The sequence below is a fragment of the Globicephala melas genome, chromosome 2 (assembly GCF_963455315.2).
Source record: "Globicephala melas chromosome 2, mGloMel1.2, whole genome shotgun sequence".
In the NCBI taxonomy this organism is placed as follows: domain Eukaryota; kingdom Metazoa; phylum Chordata; class Mammalia; order Artiodactyla; family Delphinidae; genus Globicephala; species Globicephala melas.
In genome coordinates, this window is record NC_083315.2 from 65,777,177 (window position 1) to 65,797,352 (window position 20,176).

At 52.0% G+C, this 20,176-nt stretch overlaps 1 protein-coding gene across 1 annotated transcript in view; it reads left to right on the forward strand.

Annotated features, from left to right (window-relative positions):
* Positions 1-20,176, forward strand: part of ITGA11 (integrin subunit alpha 11) — a 124,725-nt gene that overhangs the window by 48,794 nt on the left and 55,755 nt on the right. Inside the window, exons 3-5 of the mRNA XM_030875138.2 lie at positions 12,567-12,667; positions 16,858-16,949; positions 19,674-19,788. Of these exons, the coding sequence (XP_030730998.1) occupies positions 12,567-12,667; positions 16,858-16,949; positions 19,674-19,788 (308 nt within the window). The remainder of the gene's footprint in view (positions 1-12,566; positions 12,668-16,857; positions 16,950-19,673; positions 19,789-20,176) is intronic.

Consider the following 20,176-nt stretch of genomic DNA (forward strand, 5'->3'; position numbering starts at 1 on the left):
CTCCTGCACCCCATCCACTCCGCAGAGATGGGGAGAGGACCAGGAGGGAGAGAGAGGCCAGGGAGCTGCCCCTTAGCCAGCTGTGTGACCTGGGTGAGTTACCTAGCTTCTCTGGGCTACAGTTTCCTCAGCTTCAACACAAGACTGCTGTCTCTCTCTCACAGGACTCTTGTGAGGATTAAGTAAGTTAATGTCAGGGGAAGCACCTAGCATGATCCCTGACACATACTAACCACAGCCCCCCAGACATTCGTTCTTGCATGCTTTCATTTATTTACTTCTTTATATAAAGTGCTTTGAAAGTAGATGAACACATGACCCACTTTTGTCAGCTCTTCTTATTGGGGCACCCTGTCCCCAGTTCCATTATTTCAAAGCCCGATGATCACGTGATAATATAATCTAGGGACTCCCAAAGCTGGCAGAATAGAATTGCCTGTGAAAGTTAAAAAAAGAATACAGATTCCTCAGCCCAATCCAAGACAACAAAATCAGACTCTCTAGAGGTAGGAATCTATTCTTTTAAAAACCCCCAGGCAAGTCTAAAGCCCAGCCAGATTCTGGAACCAGTAAATCCTTTTTTAAGAGTCTGTGAGGGCTTCCCTTGTGGCGCAGTGGTTGAGAATCTGCCTGCCAATGCAGGGGACATGGGTTCGAGCCCTGGTCTGGGAAGATCCCACATGCCGCGGAGCAACTAGGCCCGTGAGCCACAACTACTGAGACTGCGCATCTGGAGCCTGTGCTCCGCAGCAAGAGAGGCCGCGATAGTGAGAGGCCCGCGCACCGCGATGAAGAGTGGCCCCCGCTTGCCGCAACTAGAGAAAGCCCTCGCACAGAAACAAAGACCCAACACAGCAAAAATTAATTAATTAATTAATAAACTCCTACCCCCAACATCTTCTTTAAAAAAAAAAAAAAAAAGTCTGTGAGTTCCCGTGCATTCAGAGGTTAGCTCCTTTCCAGGCTTATGTGGAGAGTGACCCTCACTGCCTGAATCCAAAGGAGTGACCAATGGCAGGAATATAGAGACCAGAAAGCAGGCAGGGATGACCTGATGAGGGGGGACAATGTGATGCTTCTCAACCAGGTAGGCATCTAACCGTCTGTCTAGACTTCAGGCCACTTATGTAGAGTCCTCTGGGCGAGTGAGGGGAGAATGGAAAAGATTTGGTATGTCAGGGAGGTGTGGGTGGCGAGGAAGACAAGGAATGAGTGATGCGAGCCTGGGTTGACAGTGACTCCACCGCAAGCTCTGTGAAGACGGGGACTTGTCTGTCCCTCCCAGGCCTAGCCTTCACCACGGAAGACACGTTAGATAACGCACCTAAGCGCTGGCACCATCAGGACCCAGCTGTCAGTCCTCCCTGCAGGGCTCAGCCCCTTCTTCACCTGAATGACATCTATCCACCCGGGAGCCTTCATCCAGGAGTTGCCTGCTCCAGGGAGCCTTCCCAGATGTCTGAGCGAGGGCGCCTCCTCTGTGCCCCGCCCCCGCCCCGTCTCGCAGCAATGTTCTCCACACCCTCAGCCCCACCACACCACTAAGGGTGTAAACTATGCTTCATTCACCTTCAGTCCATAGTGCCTGGCACACAGCAAGGGCTCAATGACTATTTCTTTGGATTGAAATTGTCCAAGCATCTCTTCTTACAGACGAGGAAACTGATGCCCGGAGAGGGCAGGTAGATCGCCCCAGGCCACTTAGCCCATCCGGGAATAGATCAGAGCTCACCACAGACAGATCAAGAGGTCCAGGACCGAAAAAGAGTATTTGTCCTTTCGCCTCCAGGCCCTCTCCTCTTGTTTGACCTCATCTGAGTCCACGTGGCTGGTGGAAAGAGCCGTGGACACAATCAGAATAACGGGTGTCCCAGTCATGCCTCAGCCTCTACCCAGAGAATCTGGAAATTCTCTGGGCCTTGCTTTCTTCTGCAGTCTGATGGGACTACCTCTCCTTGTCTGGCTCCCTCCCCTGGCTGTGGGTAGGATGAAACAAGCTGTTCGGCCTGTACACTGGTCACATACAAACTATTACTATCCTAATTATGAGCCAAAGGAAACAGGCCCGCCCAGGATGCAGAAGAGGCACATACCAAGAAATTAAAGCTATACATTCCACTGAGAAATATCTGCCCACACTATTGCTATGTTTATGTTTCATTTTCAGAGGAAAGAGTTGTGATAAAACTGGGGGGGACGGGGGGAGGGGAGACTCAGCATGACTTGGAAAAACAAGCAAGAGTTTATCAGACATTTTGAAAACAAGGGATTTTTACACTGTGGACACAGCCTCTCTGGAGGGACATCAGACCACAGCCACTTTCCTGGGGAGAGCTGGGCCAAGGGCACCCCAAGGTTGGTGGTCCATCTGTAGATGGCACCCAGAAGAGCTCAGCCCAGCTCTGCTCCCAGCTACATCCCAAGCAGAGTGAAGATTCAGCTTGTCTTTGAAAAATGAGCAGCCTCCTCATTTTCACTCAACAAACAGTTATTGAGCCTTGACTGTGTTCAAGGTACTTTGACCAGCACTGAGGGGGAAATTTAAAGATGGATCACGGTCTCTCTCTGCTATCTAGAGACAGATTATCGAAAGGAGAGAAAAAAACAGACAAGAGAAGCACAAAGCATCATGGGAACTAAGGGAAAGCTTTCAGCTGAGAGATCAAGGGGTGCTTCCTGGAGGAAGAGGCACTGAAGCCAGTTCAGTGGAACTGGACTGGAATGGAGCCAGTTCAGCGGTTTGGGACGAGGGGACCGCACGCACAGAGGCAGGAATGAGAATGCCAGGTGTGGTGAAAAAAGGACAGCGGCCCTGTGAGACTTGGCATCAGGCTGTGAGGAGGGGAGGGCATTGAGCTAGAGGGCACAAACTGGCCACTCTTCTTTTGACGGTCCATGTGTCAGGATCTCATTTTCCCATCAAATGGGTTGAAACTGTGCTTTGCAGTCACCTTCCCTCCCTCTTTGCTCTTCTGTTCTAAGTACTTCTGCACATCAGGGGAAAAATGCTGTCTGGATGTAAGCTGAGGTGGACCCAGAATTTTCCAGGAACAAGGCAGAGAGCCAAGCTTGTGAAATCAACAGCTGAGATGATGCTTGTCAGCGGGCTCTGTGCCCAAGATGACAGGGCGGCTCCGGGGCCAGCCTGCACGGTGACAGGCACGCACTTTGTACCCACTCCTGGAACTGCTATACATCGCCACTGGTGCACAGGGGTTTTTTTATTCATTCGTATTGATAAAGGCCTTGTGCAATGGGAAAAAATTTTTTAAAGCACCTAAACAGTTATCAGTAGGAAAAGGGATGAAACTATTTAAATATCCATCAATAGGAGAATGATTAAAAAGAAAAAAATAACACTGTGCAAACGGTATAAAGGATGAGGCAGAGCTATACTATCCATCTATACCAGGGCCGCCCCTCACATCCAAGGGGCCTGAGTCAAGAAAACAAACGGGGGCTCCAGCCCACAGCCCACCATCTTTTCTTCCCACCTATAGTTCCCTCTTGGTGATCAAGGGGCCTCACACGTTTGGACACCCCACCCTGTATATCCAAGCTCTGTCCACACCCACAGCAAGCAGCAGCTCCTTGGCTAGTCCCATCAGTGGTATGATTCGCCATCAAAAAGACAGATCCAGGGAAGAAGCCTGTCCTGAGCAGGAGACGCTGGCATCCCAGTGACCCAGAGTGGGGGGATGTGGGCTCTAGTTGCCTGTTCCCTTGACCCCTAGGACTCCTCACCCCATAGAAAGAGGAACAGCCAGAGAAGGGTCAGTGCAGGACCCAGGGCAGGGGCCCCAGTGGCCAGGTCTAAGTGTGGAGTTGATATATACTGACATGGAAAGTATAAAACAATTAAGTGAAAAAAGCACACTGCAGAAAGAACCATGTGTGTAGAATGGTTTCATTTTTTAAAATTTCCTACATAAACACTTAGAAGGTTTTCTGCATCCCTGCTGCTAATGGTAGTGATCTATAGAGGGCTGGGTTAAGAAGGGAAGTGAAAAGCCTTGCATATTATACTTTGCACAGTTCTGTGCTATGAACATTATACAAGCATGTATTATTTTTATAATCTAAAAAAAGTCTTAAAGGATACTTTTTAGATGTTACTACTTTTTTGTACCAGTTAACGTATTTCTTATGTGTTTTCTTGTGACCAAAAGAAACAAAACAAAATTTTTTGAAAATCCAATCCTGGATCATTCCTAGACAGTCAAGGAGGTTGCTGTGGTCATGACCCCCAGATGTAGTAAAAATTCCCCAGACACACACGTTTCTCCACATGTCCAAAGGGCGTCCTATCTGCTGCTTCAGCAGATCTTTCATACAAGGGCTCCCAATCCTGCCTACAAATAGATTCCCAGGTCCCATCCCCCAACTGGCTGAATTAGAATCTTCTGGAGGTTGTGCCCAGAAATCTGCATTTGTAACTCCCCAGGTGATTCTGATGACCCTCGAAACCCTGGGTGGTAAGTAGCCCAGGCAACGGTTCAGTCCCATTTGGTAGATGAGAACACTGAGGCCCAGGGCAGTTAACAGCCTTGTCTCAGGGCAGGATGGGCAGTCTGTTGGTTCTTCTGCTAGAGCTGGTTCTTCTTCTCTCCCAGCTGAGTTAACAGCTACTGGAAGACAAAAGGGGGCCTGCTGTCAGCGGTCCCAATTTGCAGGCTATCAGATTGCAGCGGTCCCACTATGCCAGGTGATTAGCTAATTTGTTCAACAACTGTATTTGGAGGACCTATTCTGTGCCAGGCACTGTTCTGGGTATTTAGAGCTGCAAACCCGACCACCAAGGTCCTAGCTCCCTTGCGTATCAAATTCTGAGAGCTAAGGATGATTAAAAGGCATATGAAGAAGCCAGCATCCGAGAATGCAAAGTGCTATGAGGAAGATAAGGCAGGGTGGGGAGGTGGGGAGTGACAGGTGGTCCGGAAAGGCCTCTTTGGGGAGGTGACATTGGAGCTGAGCCCTAAATGATGACCTGCCTGTGCCCAGCATTCATAGCAGCCTTGGTAAAAGCGGGGACAGACAGGTGAGCAGCAGTGAAATAATAGAGAGCCTCAGAAGACATGATGAAGGGGATGGATTACACTGAAATGGATTTGGGGCTTTGAGCCCAGCGAGGGTTGTGGTCGCCATACCTCTGCTTCCCCTACACGGTGCTTCTCAAACATGAGTGAGTATCTGCATCCCCTGGAGGGCTTGTCAACACGCAGATGCTGGGCCCCACCTCCAGGTTCTGATTCCCTTCCTTGTTGGTCTCAGGTAGGGCCGAAGACGCTACATTTCTAATAAGCTCCCAGGGGAGGTGGATGCTGCTGGGCTGGGAACCACTCTGAGAACCACTGCTGTGTTGTAACGGCCCGTCGACCTGCCCGTCTCCTCTATGAGGCTGGAGGTCTCCTGAAGACAGAGACCACATCATGGTCACCATTGTGCCCCCTGTGCTTGGTGCCTTCGTAGGAGCTCAGTAGATGCTTAAGATTCAGTGAATGAATGAGGGTGTGGGTTATCAGCGACAGGAAATAATATCTGTAAAGGCCTTAGAACATACAAGCACTATGTAACTGTGTCAGGGTTCCTCAGAGAAACAGAACTGATAGATGATAGACAGCCAGACAGATAGATAGATAATAGATAGAAAAAGAAAGAGGTTGTAAGGAGTTGGCTCATAGGATTATGGAGGCTGGCAAGTCCCCAGATCTGCAGTTTGAGTCAGCAAATTGAAGACCCAAGGGAGCTGATAGTGTAGTTCCAGTCTGAAAGCAAACAGGCTGGAGACCTAGGAAGAGCCAGCACTTGAGTTTGAGCCAAGGTAAGAAAAAGCCAATGCCTCAGCTCGGAGGCAGTCAGTTAGAAAGGATTCTTTCTTATTCAGGGGAGGGTCAGGCTTTTTGTTCTATTCGGGCCTTCAACTGATTGGACAAAGCTCACCGTCATTGGGGAGGACAGTCTGCTTTACTCAGTCTACAGATTTGAATGGTAATCTCATCCAAAAGCACCCTCACAGACACACCTAGCAGAGTATTTGACCGAATATCTGGGCAGCCCTTGGCCCAGTCCGGTTGACACATGCAGTGAACCGTCACAGTACACATAGTTGTTTAAATACACCCAGTGGAGTCTCATCTCTGGTGAGGGATTTATGGAGGCAGGGAGAGTAAGGAATGTGCTGGCAAACAGAGGGGTTCTCATTTTCCTGGACTCGTCCTCCTCAGGAGTCCAGCCCTGCCAGGCATCTGAGCCACAGTGAACCACAAGCCCCTCCAACCAGCCCAGGGAGACCTGGAGGTGCCAACCCCCCTCGACAGGTCCCGGGTCAGGGGCTCTCCCTCCGCACCCCGCCCCCAGCCAGGACCAGGGTTTGCTGCACTCAGCACTTCTCCAGCCCCATCTTGAACACATTAGGCACCATACTCAGCTGGCTGAAAGAGGTTACATTTTCCGTGGAGAGAGGAGAGAAACAGCCTCGCTAGAGGAATAGTCTCTCTTTGTTCCCTTGAGCTGTCTGCTCCTCAAGTGGGAGCCCCTCCCTGATGCCCCGATCTGATTTCAGGGAAGGAAATGAAGCCAGGAGAGAAATGGAACAAAGGGCCTGGAGTGGGTTTGAGTGGAGGAGGGGTGCTGGGAGAGGGGAACAGGTGAGAAAGGGAAGAGGCTCCTGGGGAGCAGGTCCGGCAGGCTCCAGGGAGGGTGGCCCTCTCTCCGTGCTGGGTGCTGCCCAGCCCCCGGAGCTGGGCTTTCTCAACTTCCCAGTCCTTTACAATGGGGGACAAAGCACTGGACTTGCAGTGCCAGCTCCGAAACTGACCAGTGTCTCCCCACAGGCTTGCTACATCCACCTTCTGAGCCTCAGATACAATCTGCCCTTCCAGCTCCAAAGCTGTCCTGGTGATCGAAATCAAATGCAGGTCAATCACATCAAAAGGGATTCACTAAAATGAAAAGAATTGTTGGTAATAATTGGATTTCCTGGGATGCAAGGTCCAGGTCTTGAGGAAAGGAGCAAAGAGGCTGACCAGGGAGGGGATGCAACCCACATCTTGCCTTTCCTAGGCAGTCCGTGCTGGTCCCTGGGCTCAGGACCTTCTCCAGGGGCAGGCCCATCAGTTGCAAATATCCTCTTTCCTTCCCCAACAGCTGATGGCCTTTTTGTTCCCATGGCTTCTGCCCGCCCCATCTGCTGGGGAGCTAAACTGTTCACACCTGCCTTCCCAGACACAGCCAATAAAAGGCCGAGCAGAGCCAGCCTCTGCCTCCAGGCTTTCCAGCCTCCACGGCTTGGGTGAGGGCACTGCCCTGGGAGTCAGGACACCCTGCACGAGTCCTGCTCTGCCACCATCTCGTCTGAGTCCTCACGCACAATACTTCCTATGCCTCGTTGATATGTGACAAGCCTAGACAGAGTAGCCTCCACGTTTCCTCCCAGCTCTGATGGTCTGCAAGGCCAGTTACCAGGTAACTAGAAACATCTGGAGTGCAGGGCTCCCTGTCCAAGGGGCTGTTTTAAGTGGGATGCACACAGAACAAAAGGATATCTGTTCCCACAAGGCTGGACCAGGGGACAGTTTTATGCATTCAGTTAAACAACCAGAGAAAAATAATATACGTGGTGTCGGCAAGTCTGCCCACCACTCACACAGTAAGTATATACCCCAGATGGAACGTGAGCAGGGGGTTATGAATCTGCTCCTCTCTCATTGGTCGTGGATACTGTGTTCCTCTTATAGCATGGTAATATATGGAATTTCTAGGGGTAATTTTAACTATGTGCTTCTTTTTTTTTTTTTTTTTTTTTGCCTTGCTCATTCTAGTTAGGATGTTTTCAGTTATAAATACCTGAAAACTTAACTCAGATTTATACAGTAAAAAGGAGTTATTGCTTATATATCTGAAAAGTCCAGCAGCAGTCACACTTCAGGTATAGTTTGATCCAGGGGTTCACAGTATCGGTGGGACTTCAGCTTTTTCTCTTGATGCTTCTCGCAGTCCTCCTTCTCTCGTACCCCTCATCATTACAAGGTGGCTGCTAGCAGTTCCACGCCCTACATCTGTACACGATGGCATCCAGAGAAAAGGGACCACTTTGGTCCCTAAAGCCCAAGAGGAGGTCCTGAGATTGGGGTGACTTACGTCATTGGCCTACTCAGTCCCTTCAGTCCAAGGATAACACTGGCCTGGCCTGCAGTGTATGCTCAGTCCCTACAACTGGGCAGGAAGCCAGATTTCCTAGATCCCCAAACAGAAGTGAGGACTGTTGGGAAGAGGGAAATGGAAAATCAAGCAACAGTGACTTTAAACAGGAGCTGGGTCACTGCATTGAACCTCTGCGCAGAGAAACTATTCAATGTCTCAGCAACCTTTTTGCCAGGCGCTGAATCTGGAGGCTCCTCCTAGGCCTGAGGCAAAGCTAAAAGCTCTGGAAGCTGCTGCTGCTGTAGACTGTCAGACAGAAGGTCAGAACAGTCCCCGGGGACCTTTTACCCTGGGCATTAGTGAGGCAGGGCAGATGAGGGCATCTTGGCCCTCAAGGAATTATGACACTAAAGCACTGGCCACAGCAGTCAGCGGGGATCACAGACTGGTTTATGTGGGAAAGCCTGGGCTAATCATTGAGGGTTTCCTGGAGCAGGTGGGACTTGGTGTGCTGGGTCTTACAGGGTGGGATCTGCACACCATAGTGGATGCACAGGACAGTATACTGGAGCACAGAAATAAAACGACTCAAGTTCTATCTAAGTTTATCTTTTATCTGAAAAAAAATAGGATTACTGATATTCAATGCACAGATTGCCAGCTGTACACTGGTATAACTTATATACAAATGTACATATATTGGGAGTACACATTACCTTTTTTCCTTATAGGAGTGTGCAGTTTAAAAGGTTTGGAGATTAAATTGCCTTGAAGGATGGAACCAGGGCTAAGGTCCCCACTGGGCCTTGTTGGAGAGGGTGTGAGGTAGGGATGCAGGGGCCCCTTCTCTTACGCTATGTCATGCTGGGATCTCAGGAGCCCAGCATGCAGAGGGGCCACATCCTGCCATCCTCAGGTGGCCGTCCCCACAGTGAGCCTCCTCCCTTGGCAAGGCCCTGCTTAGAAAGCAACTGCTAGAGAAGGGTCCTCCAGGGCTATGGCTGAAGCCTGCCACCAATTCTCCCATCCGCAGCAGCCCTGCTCCCCGCCTCTGTAGGAGGAAGGCCGGGAGCCCACAGCCAGTGAGTCACGGCGCGCAGCCCATGGAGAGGGCCCGATGCTCACCACGACCTTTGGGGTTTGCCATCTGGTTCCCGTGCCAGAGGGTATAGGGTGTCCAGCCCCTGAGAAGCACAGCGGGCCCTGAGGCTGCAGATGGCTATATAAGGCTGAGGCCGCGGGAGGGACAGGGGTGCCAGACCCCAGGAGCAATTTGGCTGGTCTCAGTGGTGACACAGACATTTTCCCTGTGCTTCGCCATCATCCCCCAGCAGCAAGACTGAATCATATCCTCAAAACCTCAAGCCCGACGGGCAGACGTAATGCCAAGAATCAAGAACAGCAAAGAGGGCTAACCCAGGCCCTCCCTTCATGGCAAAAAAATATTTGGGACAACACAAAGAAAGCTGCCCCAGGAGAACTAGTGCCAACTCTGCCACAAACTGTGGGGCCTGGGTCAGCTCACCTCTCCAGGCCTCAGTTTCTGCATCTGTACTATGGGAACAGTAAGCCCTGTCCTGCTACCTCATAAAGTGCCAAGGATCCCCAGAGGAATCAGGTTTGGAGAATGGGGATAGGACGTAGGGGGTGGCCCTTGTTCTTTGAAAAGGACACAGCCTGGTCTTGAGGCAAATTTGGGGTCATGACGACTTGGTGTATTTACTGCCAGATTGACATGTCGGCCACTTCAAGGACAGATGACTTCTAGGAAGGCTCCAGTCTGTGTGGACTTTTTGTGGACTCTCCTATATCTAGGAGCTTACCTAGATATACCCCTTTCTGGTTGTCAGTGCCTTGTGGCATCTGTGGCTCCCCAGACGACCCTAGGTGACCTCCTAGGTGACCCTAGGAGGTAGGCCATAGTGGAATTGTTAACCCTATTTCATGACCAAGAAAACCAAGGTCAATGAACTTCTCCAGGCCACACAGCAAGCTGGTGACAGAATGAGGATGAAGAAACACCCAGCTCTGGAATCTCAGCCCAAAGATCTTGCCCTGTAATTGGGACTCCACCAAGTTGTCTGTGGGGCCTCAAGAGTTCCACTCTGTAAAATGGGGAGAGTTGTGAGGAGTCTGCCTTGTCAGGCAGCAGGAGTGTTTTCTAGAAGACACACGGGGATCGCTTTTCTAGAAGATGGCCAGGTTTTGTTTTTTCTAATCTAGAACTTGCTGTGCCTGATTGTTCCGGAGGCACCCTGCGAGGTGTTCCTCGAAGGCATGCTTTCCAGAAAGCACTCACCATCAGGCAATGGTGTCCTAGAAGGAACATCGCTCTGGGACACTTGGTCACACACCAGGTTGACCTTGAAAATGGGAGCAGCCAGAAAAGCAACCTTGAAGCCCAAACTTTCCTTACTGACCTCTCTCCCATCTCCTTCTCTCTCTCTTTTTTTTTTTTTTTGGCTGGAAAAAATGGAGCAGCCTTGACCACACAATCACTCGCAGAATTAAGTAGCCAAAACTCACATTGTCTAGACAAATAGATTTTATGAGTCCAGTTAATTCCTGCCAGTCAAAAATAGACATGCTTAATAAGTGGATATATTTAGAATCTGTCATTATCTGGTCCCCAGGGGAGAAACCTCAGCTCTTATTACATAGACTCTAATTTCAAACAGAGCTCTATTAACTCCCACGCCGGACCTTAGTTCTTTCCTGACGGCACAGAGAGGTGGGTGGGAGCGGGGCAGGGAGATATTTGACCACAAGAAGCTACTTAAGTCCTGTGTTGCCTGAACCTCCGGGTCCGTCCCTCTCAACCATCTTAAACCAGAAAACAAGCAATTGCTTCTTCTTTGGGTCATGTTTCCAGGGGGTGGCAAGTTGTCGTGAGAGCAGGGCTATGGAAAGGTCTGCACGCTCCCGATGTGTCACATGTCCCTGTGCCCCTCGGGGTCTGGGAGACCTCCAGGGCTGTGTGAGCCATGGCATCTCCTGCCATGACAGTGCAGCTGTGCCTGGGAGAGTGGTTCCTGACTCGCTGTTAGCACCAGGGCCTGAGCCAAGCAGGCGGATGGTGGCTGAGAGCAGAACTGACACCCAAAGCCTAGAGGGGTCCAGGTATGCCAGAGGCAGGTGACACTGAAGGGACACGGTGCCCAATTTCAGGATTTTGCTTCACGTCAGCACTGGGATTCCAGCCGCCTGGCTGGGCCACTCTGGGTCACCTCCATTGGTGCTGCCCGCTGGTGGGCCAGGGATAAGACATAGAGGGGGCTTTGGGGCACTCTAAGGAGAGGGCCTGGGGGCTGTCCAGGTTGTGGTGGGATTCCCCGTGGCCCCGAGGGAGGTGGCAGTAACGGGGCTTGGCCAGGTCAGGAGGGAGTGGCCGCTCTTTCTCTAGAAATACGTGTATGTAAGCAACATGCGTTAATTTCCAGTGGGTGCATAACAAATTAGCATTGATAGATGACTTCCCAAAACAGAAGTTTATTCTCTCACAGGTCTGGAGGCCAGACCTCCAAAATCAGGTCGTCAGCAGGGCTGTGCTTCCTCTAAAGGACCTAGGAGAAATCTTCCTTGCTTCTTCCAGCTTCCAATGGTCCCAGACATTCTTTGGCTTGTGGCAACTTCACTCCTAGCTCTGCTTCCATCTTCACATGGCTTCCTCTTCTCTCTGGGTCTCTCCTTTGTGTGTCTCCTTAAGGACACATCATTGAATTTAGGGCCCACCTAGGTAATCCAGGATGACCTCATCTTGAGATCCTTAACTACAATTGCAAAAACCCTTTTTCCAAATAAGGTCACAAAGGCAGAGGCTCAAGGCAGAAGGCCCAGCTGGGTGGTTGCCCCTTGCCATTCTTTAGCCCGGCTGGCTGCCTTGCCCACCCTGAGCAAAGACTTAGTGCCTCAGGGGACAGCCATGAACACTGTGCGACATGCCCCAGCCCCCGGGTCACCAGCTGAAAGACTCATGTAAGATGAGGAATGAGGCCACCCACGGGTAGTGGCAGATGGCCAACACTCCAAAATCATCCTTCCTCTGCCTGAATGACCCCTGTTACCACAGTCCCACCATCTAGCAAACTCATATTCATCTGTTAAGACCCAGCTCAAGAACACCTCCTCCATGATGTCTGCCCTGCCCTCTTCTCACAGGGATGGCCTCCATCCCATTTGTTGCCAGACCCATGTGGTCTTCATCTCTGTGTCTCCAGATCCTGGCAAGGGCCTGGATAGGCCACAGCATCCCTCTTCCAGGGAGACGAAGGTCTGAGTGTGAGGGTATGTGTGGGCTGCCCCTCCAGGATTCCCTCCCGCCCTCCCTACCCTACTCTCCCCTCGGAACTGCCCCGCAGGTTCCATCCTTTGCCAGGAAGGAGAACCTCCCCCAGCATCTTGACTTGTCTTCTTTTCCTTCCCAGGTTGGTCATCGGCGCTCCACTGGAAACCAACGGCCACCAGAAGACAGGAGACGTGTACAAGTGTCCAGTGACCCAAGGGAACTGCACCAAGCTCAACCTGGGTAACTTGGGCCACTGGTCTCTCCACAAGGAGGCCAGCCATTGTCCAGGGTGGGGCAGGTGCTGAATCACGTCCCTGCCCACAGTCACACTGTGAGGTTACCTAGATGGTGTTGCTGTCCCCATTTTACAGATGAGGAAGCTGAGGCCAGAGAGAGGAAGTGACTTTCCCACAGTCACACAGCTTGTCAGGGGCTGGCCAGGATTCACACCCAGGTCTCCAGTGTCCCAGGCCATGGCTCTTTCTGCCTCATCCACGGCCCCTCAGCACAGGGGAGCCAGGAGCATTTCCTATCTTTTTTTTCTGACTTGGAAATAATAACAATAGCCAACATTCATATGTCTTATATACTGTTCACTACGTGCCAGGCACTGGTTTAAGCACTTTTAGGTATTTTTTGACTCATTGAATCCCCACAACAGCCGTATGAGATTTAATCATTAACGACAGCCTGTGGAGGTGAGGGGACCTGCCCGGGGTCACCCAGCTAATAAGCAGCAAGGCCAGGATTCCAACCCAGGCCATCTGCGGCCACCCTTTAACCACTGCGCAGCACTGCCTTTCTGAAATGCTGACTCTGTTCTTCGCTGAAGCACTCTGGGGCACAGGGGAGACGCTTTGAGCAGCCTCAAGGCCTTCCAAGTCCTTGTAAATCTACGTGCACACGTGCGCACGTGTGCGCACAGCCTGCGTTTACTAAAGCACACGCACCACTCCTCTAAAGCACTTCTGCTTTGTCCTAAAGGTCAGACAGTGGCCAGGCCATCACTTTGCTTTCAAAAGGGAGCAAATGTCCCATTTGGGCTGAGAAGCTGCGATTCCAGGACTGGCCTTCCCCAGGGCAGGACCCTCAGCCTCCCACTCTTCCAGGAGGGGAGCCTCCAACCTAGACCAGTGGAGTGGGGTCCCCTGGGGAGGCTTTGGGGAAAGAGGTCCTGGGGCGGTGGGGGGTGGGGGGGAGATGGCAGAGCTTTAAGAGATAAGCAGATGGATGAAAAGGCCACATCAAAGAGAAGGCATGTGAAACCAGATCCCCAGGGCAGCCAGCTGTCCCAGCACATAGTGCTGGATGCTCCCGCTGGCCACATCTGTGTCAGAGCCGTGGATAGGAAGTTCAAACCCCAGCACAGCTGGGGGCCCAGGCTTCAGTGAGGAAACGGTCCAGGGCGGGCGGGAGTCCGGCTGGCGGCTTACGGATCCCGGCCGTCACCGCCCTGAGAGCACGGGCTCCCAAACAAGCCAAGCTGGATTCTCCTTCCAGCTGTACAGTTTCCTCACTGTGTGTCCAGGGGGAGCTCACATCCTCTCTCTGAGCCTAGGTTCACTTACGTGTGACCCTAGGATCCATCCCAGGTCTAATATGTCCCCCAGCCTTTCATGAGCACCTAGTATGTGCCAAGCACGATGCTAGTTACTGGGGATACAGCAGGGAACAAGGAGCCAAGGGCTCTGCTGGGAGGGCACAGTAAGCGAGGAGACACACTACAGTAGAAAGCAGGATCATCTCAGGTGGGGAGAGATGCTGTGCGATAAACCAAGTGTTATGATAAGAGAGGCTGGGTGGGGAGGAGGTAGGGGGCGGGTACTATCTTAGCAAGGTGATCAGGGAAGGTTTCCCTGAGCAGGTAACTTTTGAGCAAAGGTCTGATGGTGAGATGGAATCAAGTGGGACCACAGCATTCCAGGCAGAGGAGAAGCAAGTGCAAAGGTCCTGAGGTAGGAATGAACTTGCTCCATTGGAGGACAGAAAGAAGGCTGGGGCAGAGGGAGCAAGGGGGTGGTGGTAGACATGCGCACTGAGCTTGGGGGCCTGAGCCACTGAGAAAAGCCCCTGGTCCAGGTGGGGACCAAGACCATGAACCCATCATTTAGGTTCCTCTATCGCTCTGGTTTCCAATGTGGACCTAATTTCCCTCCGAAGGAGGAGGAGCCCCTGCTGACAATGGGAGACATGATGCCATCAGACTCTGAAACTGGGGCTTAAGCTGGGAGGCGGTGGGCGGCAAAGTGCATGGAGGCCGAGGAAGAGTACTGGTCGGGAAGCACCTCGTTTGAGGAGAGTTTCTTTCCCTCCCACTGAGGAGGCAGGAGGACCATCTGTCAGTTTATCCCCACAGTGGAAAACGCAAGGCAAGGAAACCTGAGTCCTAGTTTTTCCTATGGCCTCTCCAGGCTCTGAGCCCCACTCAGCCAGGAATGTTCTTTCCTTTCTCTCCAGGGAAGTGGGTGTCAGTTATTCACACCTCAGCATTGAAGGGTCTACCTACCTCTGGTGCTTTTTTTCCCAGTACCTGTTTGAAGTCAGGGTTTTCATTGAGCGGCAGGGGCTCAGGGGGAGGGGATGTGATTCTGGAAGGCAAGTCCTGTGTGAGGAGGGGCTTATGCCCCAGCCCTCACACAGACCCACTGAGAAAGGTGTAAGTCTCTCCTGGTCACAGAGGGGAGGTTAGTGACCGCTCCAAATCCACGAGCAGCTGGACTTGAACCTGAATCTTTCTTACTCCAATGCAAGGGTCTTGCCCACCATGCCATCTGCTTCCTGGCCCACAGTTTCACTGAGGACCTCAGTCATTGAGACAAGGCCGGAAGAGAGGGGGTGGGGTGAGGTGGGGGACGCACCCTTTAAATAAATGGGGGGCAGAATTCTCCAAGCCGCTGAGGGGAGGAAGTTGCCGAGGTGGGGCTTGGAGCTTCCTCTCCAGACTTCTCACCACATCCCTCTGCAGCCACGGCCCTGCTGTCAGATGGGGAAAGTCGGGATGTAACGTTGGCTCTGCTGGGTTCAAGTCCCCACGCTGTCATTTATCAGTGATCGGCCTTATAGAGGTCACTAACCCTCTGTGCGCCTTGACTCTCTCCTCTGTAAAATGAAAATGGTGACCCCTGGGTCTCCCGGGACCAAGAGGGGGTCCTGAGAGGGCAGGTGGGCGCAGCACTTTGTAAATGATAAGGCACCGTGAAAGCACCAGGGTTATTACTATTATCTTCTCTCCGGTTGTTTGGACAGACAAAACAGAAAGCAATCCCAGGCCCTCGTAGAACAGCCAAGAGAGGCTGGACGTCAAAAGGAACCTTACTACAGACTGAAGGAAACCAAGGGACAGCAAACAACAAACACAGCCGCCCCACCCTAGCCCACAGTACAGTCGGGGGTCTGGATTTCTGGCCTCTGCCCATGCCCGGCCCCAGGTCTTGCTGGCCTGGGCCCCAGAGGGTCGGCCAACTCTTCACACTTCCAATCGCCAACAAAGCTAAATGCTCCTGAGCCCTTAGAGATCACTCCACTCCCCTGAAGCAGAGAACACATCTAGATCCTGCGCACAGCAGATCAGGACTGCTCGCTCCAGCTTAACGAAATACACACACACACACACACACACACACACACACACACACTCTCTCTCTCTCTCTCTCTCTCTCTCTCTCTCTCTCTCTCTTCTGGGGAATCCAAGCTCATTTCTTTCCTTTCAGGGGCCTGACAGAATGATCTAGTAAAACCTTCCCCAATATAATCTGCTTAGTAAATTTAATCTCCACAACCCCTCCCTCCACCCAGTTGGCTGCCCCTGAACACTCCTCTGGGGACCGGCCACACAATGGCATTCTTGGGCAAGACCTTGTGCCTCTAGAAGGCTCTTGTCAAGTTGACGATTTGCTCCCTGTGAGAAAGAATCAGCTATCATGTGTCAGTTTATCAGCTGAGCGGAGAACCGGACCCTGAGAGTTGGGCAGGGGACTGCTACGTGTGATGGCAGGTTGCCTTAAAGAAAAACGTGGAGGAGGCACGGTATAGAGGAACCAGCCTTGGGGGAGCCCTGGTTTGTGTGGGGTGGGGCACGGGGGGATGGCTGGAGGAGGGAAAGCTCTGGACGAGGAGATGGAAGGCTCTGCCATCTGCCTCCTGTGTGACTTCGGGCAGTTTGCGTGACCTCTCTGAGACTCGCAGTCCTCATCTCACAGAGAGTTGAGAGGAGGTAATTAGACCATATCTGGGCAAGGCCTTAGTAAACTGGGAAAGGCTGCCCTGACCTGCAGGCGAGTGAGACATCCAGAGGGGCAGGGAGAATGGGGGAGGACCCTGCCTGGTACCGACTCGACCTCGGGCCCCTCTGGTGGCCAGTGGCAGCAGCAGAATCCGGGCAGAGGACAGGCAGAAGGGGCTGCAGGCTGAGTTTCTCCCTCCCACCCCAGGAAGGGTCACCCTATCCAACGTGTCCGAGAGGAAAGACAACATGCGTCTTGGCCTGAGCCTGGCCACCAACCCCAAGGACAACAGCTTCCTGGTAAGAGCCACCCACCCACCCACCCTCCCTCCGAGCCCTTCCTGCCCCACAGGCCCTCTGCTTGGGGCCACAAGGGGCGTGTGGTGGCTGAGCATGGCCACCCACCGGGCTACCTGTCCGCGTGCGCTCGGGGAGCAGCCCCTCCTCTGGCTTCCTGCCTGTGCCATTCTGCCTGCTGCGCCCTAAACTTCAGGGGGGTACAGTTCAGGCAGGTAAAAGGATTGAGCCCTTTCGTGTACCTTCCCTTTGGGGCTGGGGGGAGTGCAAAGCAGATAGCCTGCAAAGGAATAAGAATAAATAAAGATATTCAACAGTCCAGTGGTAGGGGCGTCTGTCCTTTCCTTTGGTAGAGGCTGAATTTGCAAGGCAGAGGCTGAATCTCTGCTCCAGAATTGATGAAAGAAACAGGGCACACCACACACCCTGAGAAGACTTTGAGGGGAAGCCGTAAATGAGCGAACTCAGATTTACTACAGCGGAGGGAAGGATACAGAGGGATGGGCCACCTGGACTGCATAGGATCAGATGGGAAAGCTTCCCAGAGGAGGTTTCTGTTTTGTTTTTAAACAAGAGGCTAGTCTTAGCAAGGAAGAAGGAGGAGGGGGTACTTGGGCTGAGGTGGTAGAGACATTCATTGATTTAAACTATTTTTTGAGCACTTACAATGAACGGAGCCTGATGCCAAGCACTGGGGATTCAGCAGTCAGCAGAGCTCCTGCCCTCCTGGAGCTTACATTCTGGCTGGGGTAGAGACGATAAGCAAATGAGTAATGTGAACATGATGTTGGGACAGAAAGGCAGCAGCGGGCTGTGCTGGGAGATCTCTGCACCCTGCCCAGGCAAGCACATGCAAGCTTGGCACACAGTGGGAGAGTACGGGTGGCGTGACGGATTGGCACCGCCTGCCCCTTGCCATCACGTTCGGGTGAACCACCACGAATGTGGGTGAGGCTGGGACTGATAGTTCCTAGAGTAGCTGCAAGAAGATTTCCGAGAAAAATTACCCAGAACGCCCAGTAAAATGCACTTGCTCATTTTAAGATGGGAGGGCTTGTGTCATTCTCTGTTCTCACCCATCAGTTCATTTCTGTTGACACATGAGACATCTTGGGTGTGAAGCATCAGACATCAGGGCAGTGAGATGACTGGGATGCTCAGAGACTTGACAAGAGCGTAGTGGCTCTGCCAGGGAAAGTCCTGAGGTGCCTCGATGTATGGTTGGCCCACAGCCCCCATCATCCCCAACCGAGGGCAACAGGACCCCTGGCCCTGTCCACGCGTACTTGTCAGGGGCTTTGGTCTGACCCTATTCTCCCTCTGAGGCTCCTTGTCATATGCCTACTAACTTGATTTCACCTACTTCATAAGGTGGGATGAAGGTCCACGAGGGATGGTGTGATACAACCCCTGGGGCCTCTGTGGGTAGGTTAAGACCCTAGTTTATAAATAGCAACTTTTGTTAACTCATTCACTCATCCATTCACTCATCAGCCCATCCCCCAACCAAATGTCCTTCCCTCTATTCATCTATCCATTCATTCATCCACCCATCTGTCTACATGTCCGTCCACCCCCTCATCCTCCCATCTAATCATCCGTCCTTGCATCCATCCCCTCCCACACCCATCCATCATCCATTCATCTATCCATCATCCATCCATCCATCCATCCATCCATCATCCTTCTAGCCCTCCAGCCATTATCCGTTACCTACTCTCCCATGATTCATTCTCCCCCACTTCCAAAAATAATTTACCAGAGCTTCAACAAAGGACACAGATAATACAAAACCTTTAAAATCTGAGTTTAAAAAAAGAAAGCTAATTAAAGAAAGGGATTGGAAAGTGGAATAATTATTCTTCCAAACCAAGGGAAATTAGAGCACAAAATTTAGTCCTGAGTTTTCCAGCAGAAGGACAAAAATGGAGGCAGAACCTGGGCTTTCTTTTTTTTTTTTTTTTGGTACATGGGCCTCTCACTGTTGTGGCCTCTCCTGTTGCGGAGCACAGGCTCCGGACGTGCAGGCTCAGTGGCCATGGCTCACGGGCCCAGCCGCTCCATGGCATGTGGGATCTTCCTGGACCGGAGCGTGAACCCATGTCCCCTGCATCGGCAGGCAGACTCTCAACCATTGTGCCACCAGGGAAGCCCTGGGCTTGCATTTTTAATGACCCTTACTCTGAGAGGGACTCATCACTCAGTCTGTAAATGAGGGGCTGACATCAATGTTTTTGGTAGCAAATTTCAGAGAAAGAGCAGAGACGTTCTTTTTCCTTTCCTTAGTAAGAGCCATGGGCATGTTTTGGGTACCCTGTCCTGGAAGTCTGCCCAGAAATGACCTTCAGGCGACCTCTTCAGAAAGACCCTTGAAGGGTCCACTCCCATGGATGACAATGCTTTCCCGCATCCTGTGTGGTGGGCAGGGGGAAGGAGAGTCACAACCTGATGATGGGGTGGAGAATGGGACCCTTGAAAAGACAACAAAGGAGGACTCTAAGGTTAGTTTTTCTCCATTTCACCTGAAACCAAGGGAACTAGTACATGTTACAGCAAGAGAGATTTCAGTTAGACTCAAAGAAGACCCTCTAAATCCTAAGGATAACAGCACTCAGATGGAGGATTCTGTCTTGGGTCTTGGAGGTTGGGACTGGGCCGAAGGCTATTGGGCCCGGACCCTCTCTGAGGCCCCCCGCTGATCGGGGGGGTCCATGCTGTGCTTCACAGGCTTGCAGCCCCCTCTGGTCTCATGAGTGTGGGAGTTCCTACTACACCACAGGGATGTGTTCACGGGTCAACTCCAACTTCAGGTTCTCCAAGACCGTGGCCCCAGCTCTCCAAAGTAAGTGGCTTCAAATCTGCAGACCTGGGCTGAGCGACCGACAGTCCATGGGAGGCTCCGAGCTCCGATCACCACTATCCCATGGCTACAAAGCAGAACTTGGACCCTAGCCCCGCCCTGCTCCGGCTCTCTGGGTAACCTGTGGGGTAATAATCTTGGCCCACCCTCCCGGGGCAAATGAGCTAAGGTTATGAAGACCGTCCTGGCAGCCAGAGAGGCTCACTGCAAACCCACCCTGAGCGAGGAAGAGATTCCTGGCCCACCATGTCCATCAGGCAAGCTGCGTACTGCCGAAGTCTGGGGACATCATTCACTTAGACTATAGTGTGCGTGGTGCCCTCTGATGTTATGGGATGCGGCTGCCCTGTAGGTGGAGGGCCAAGGAGGA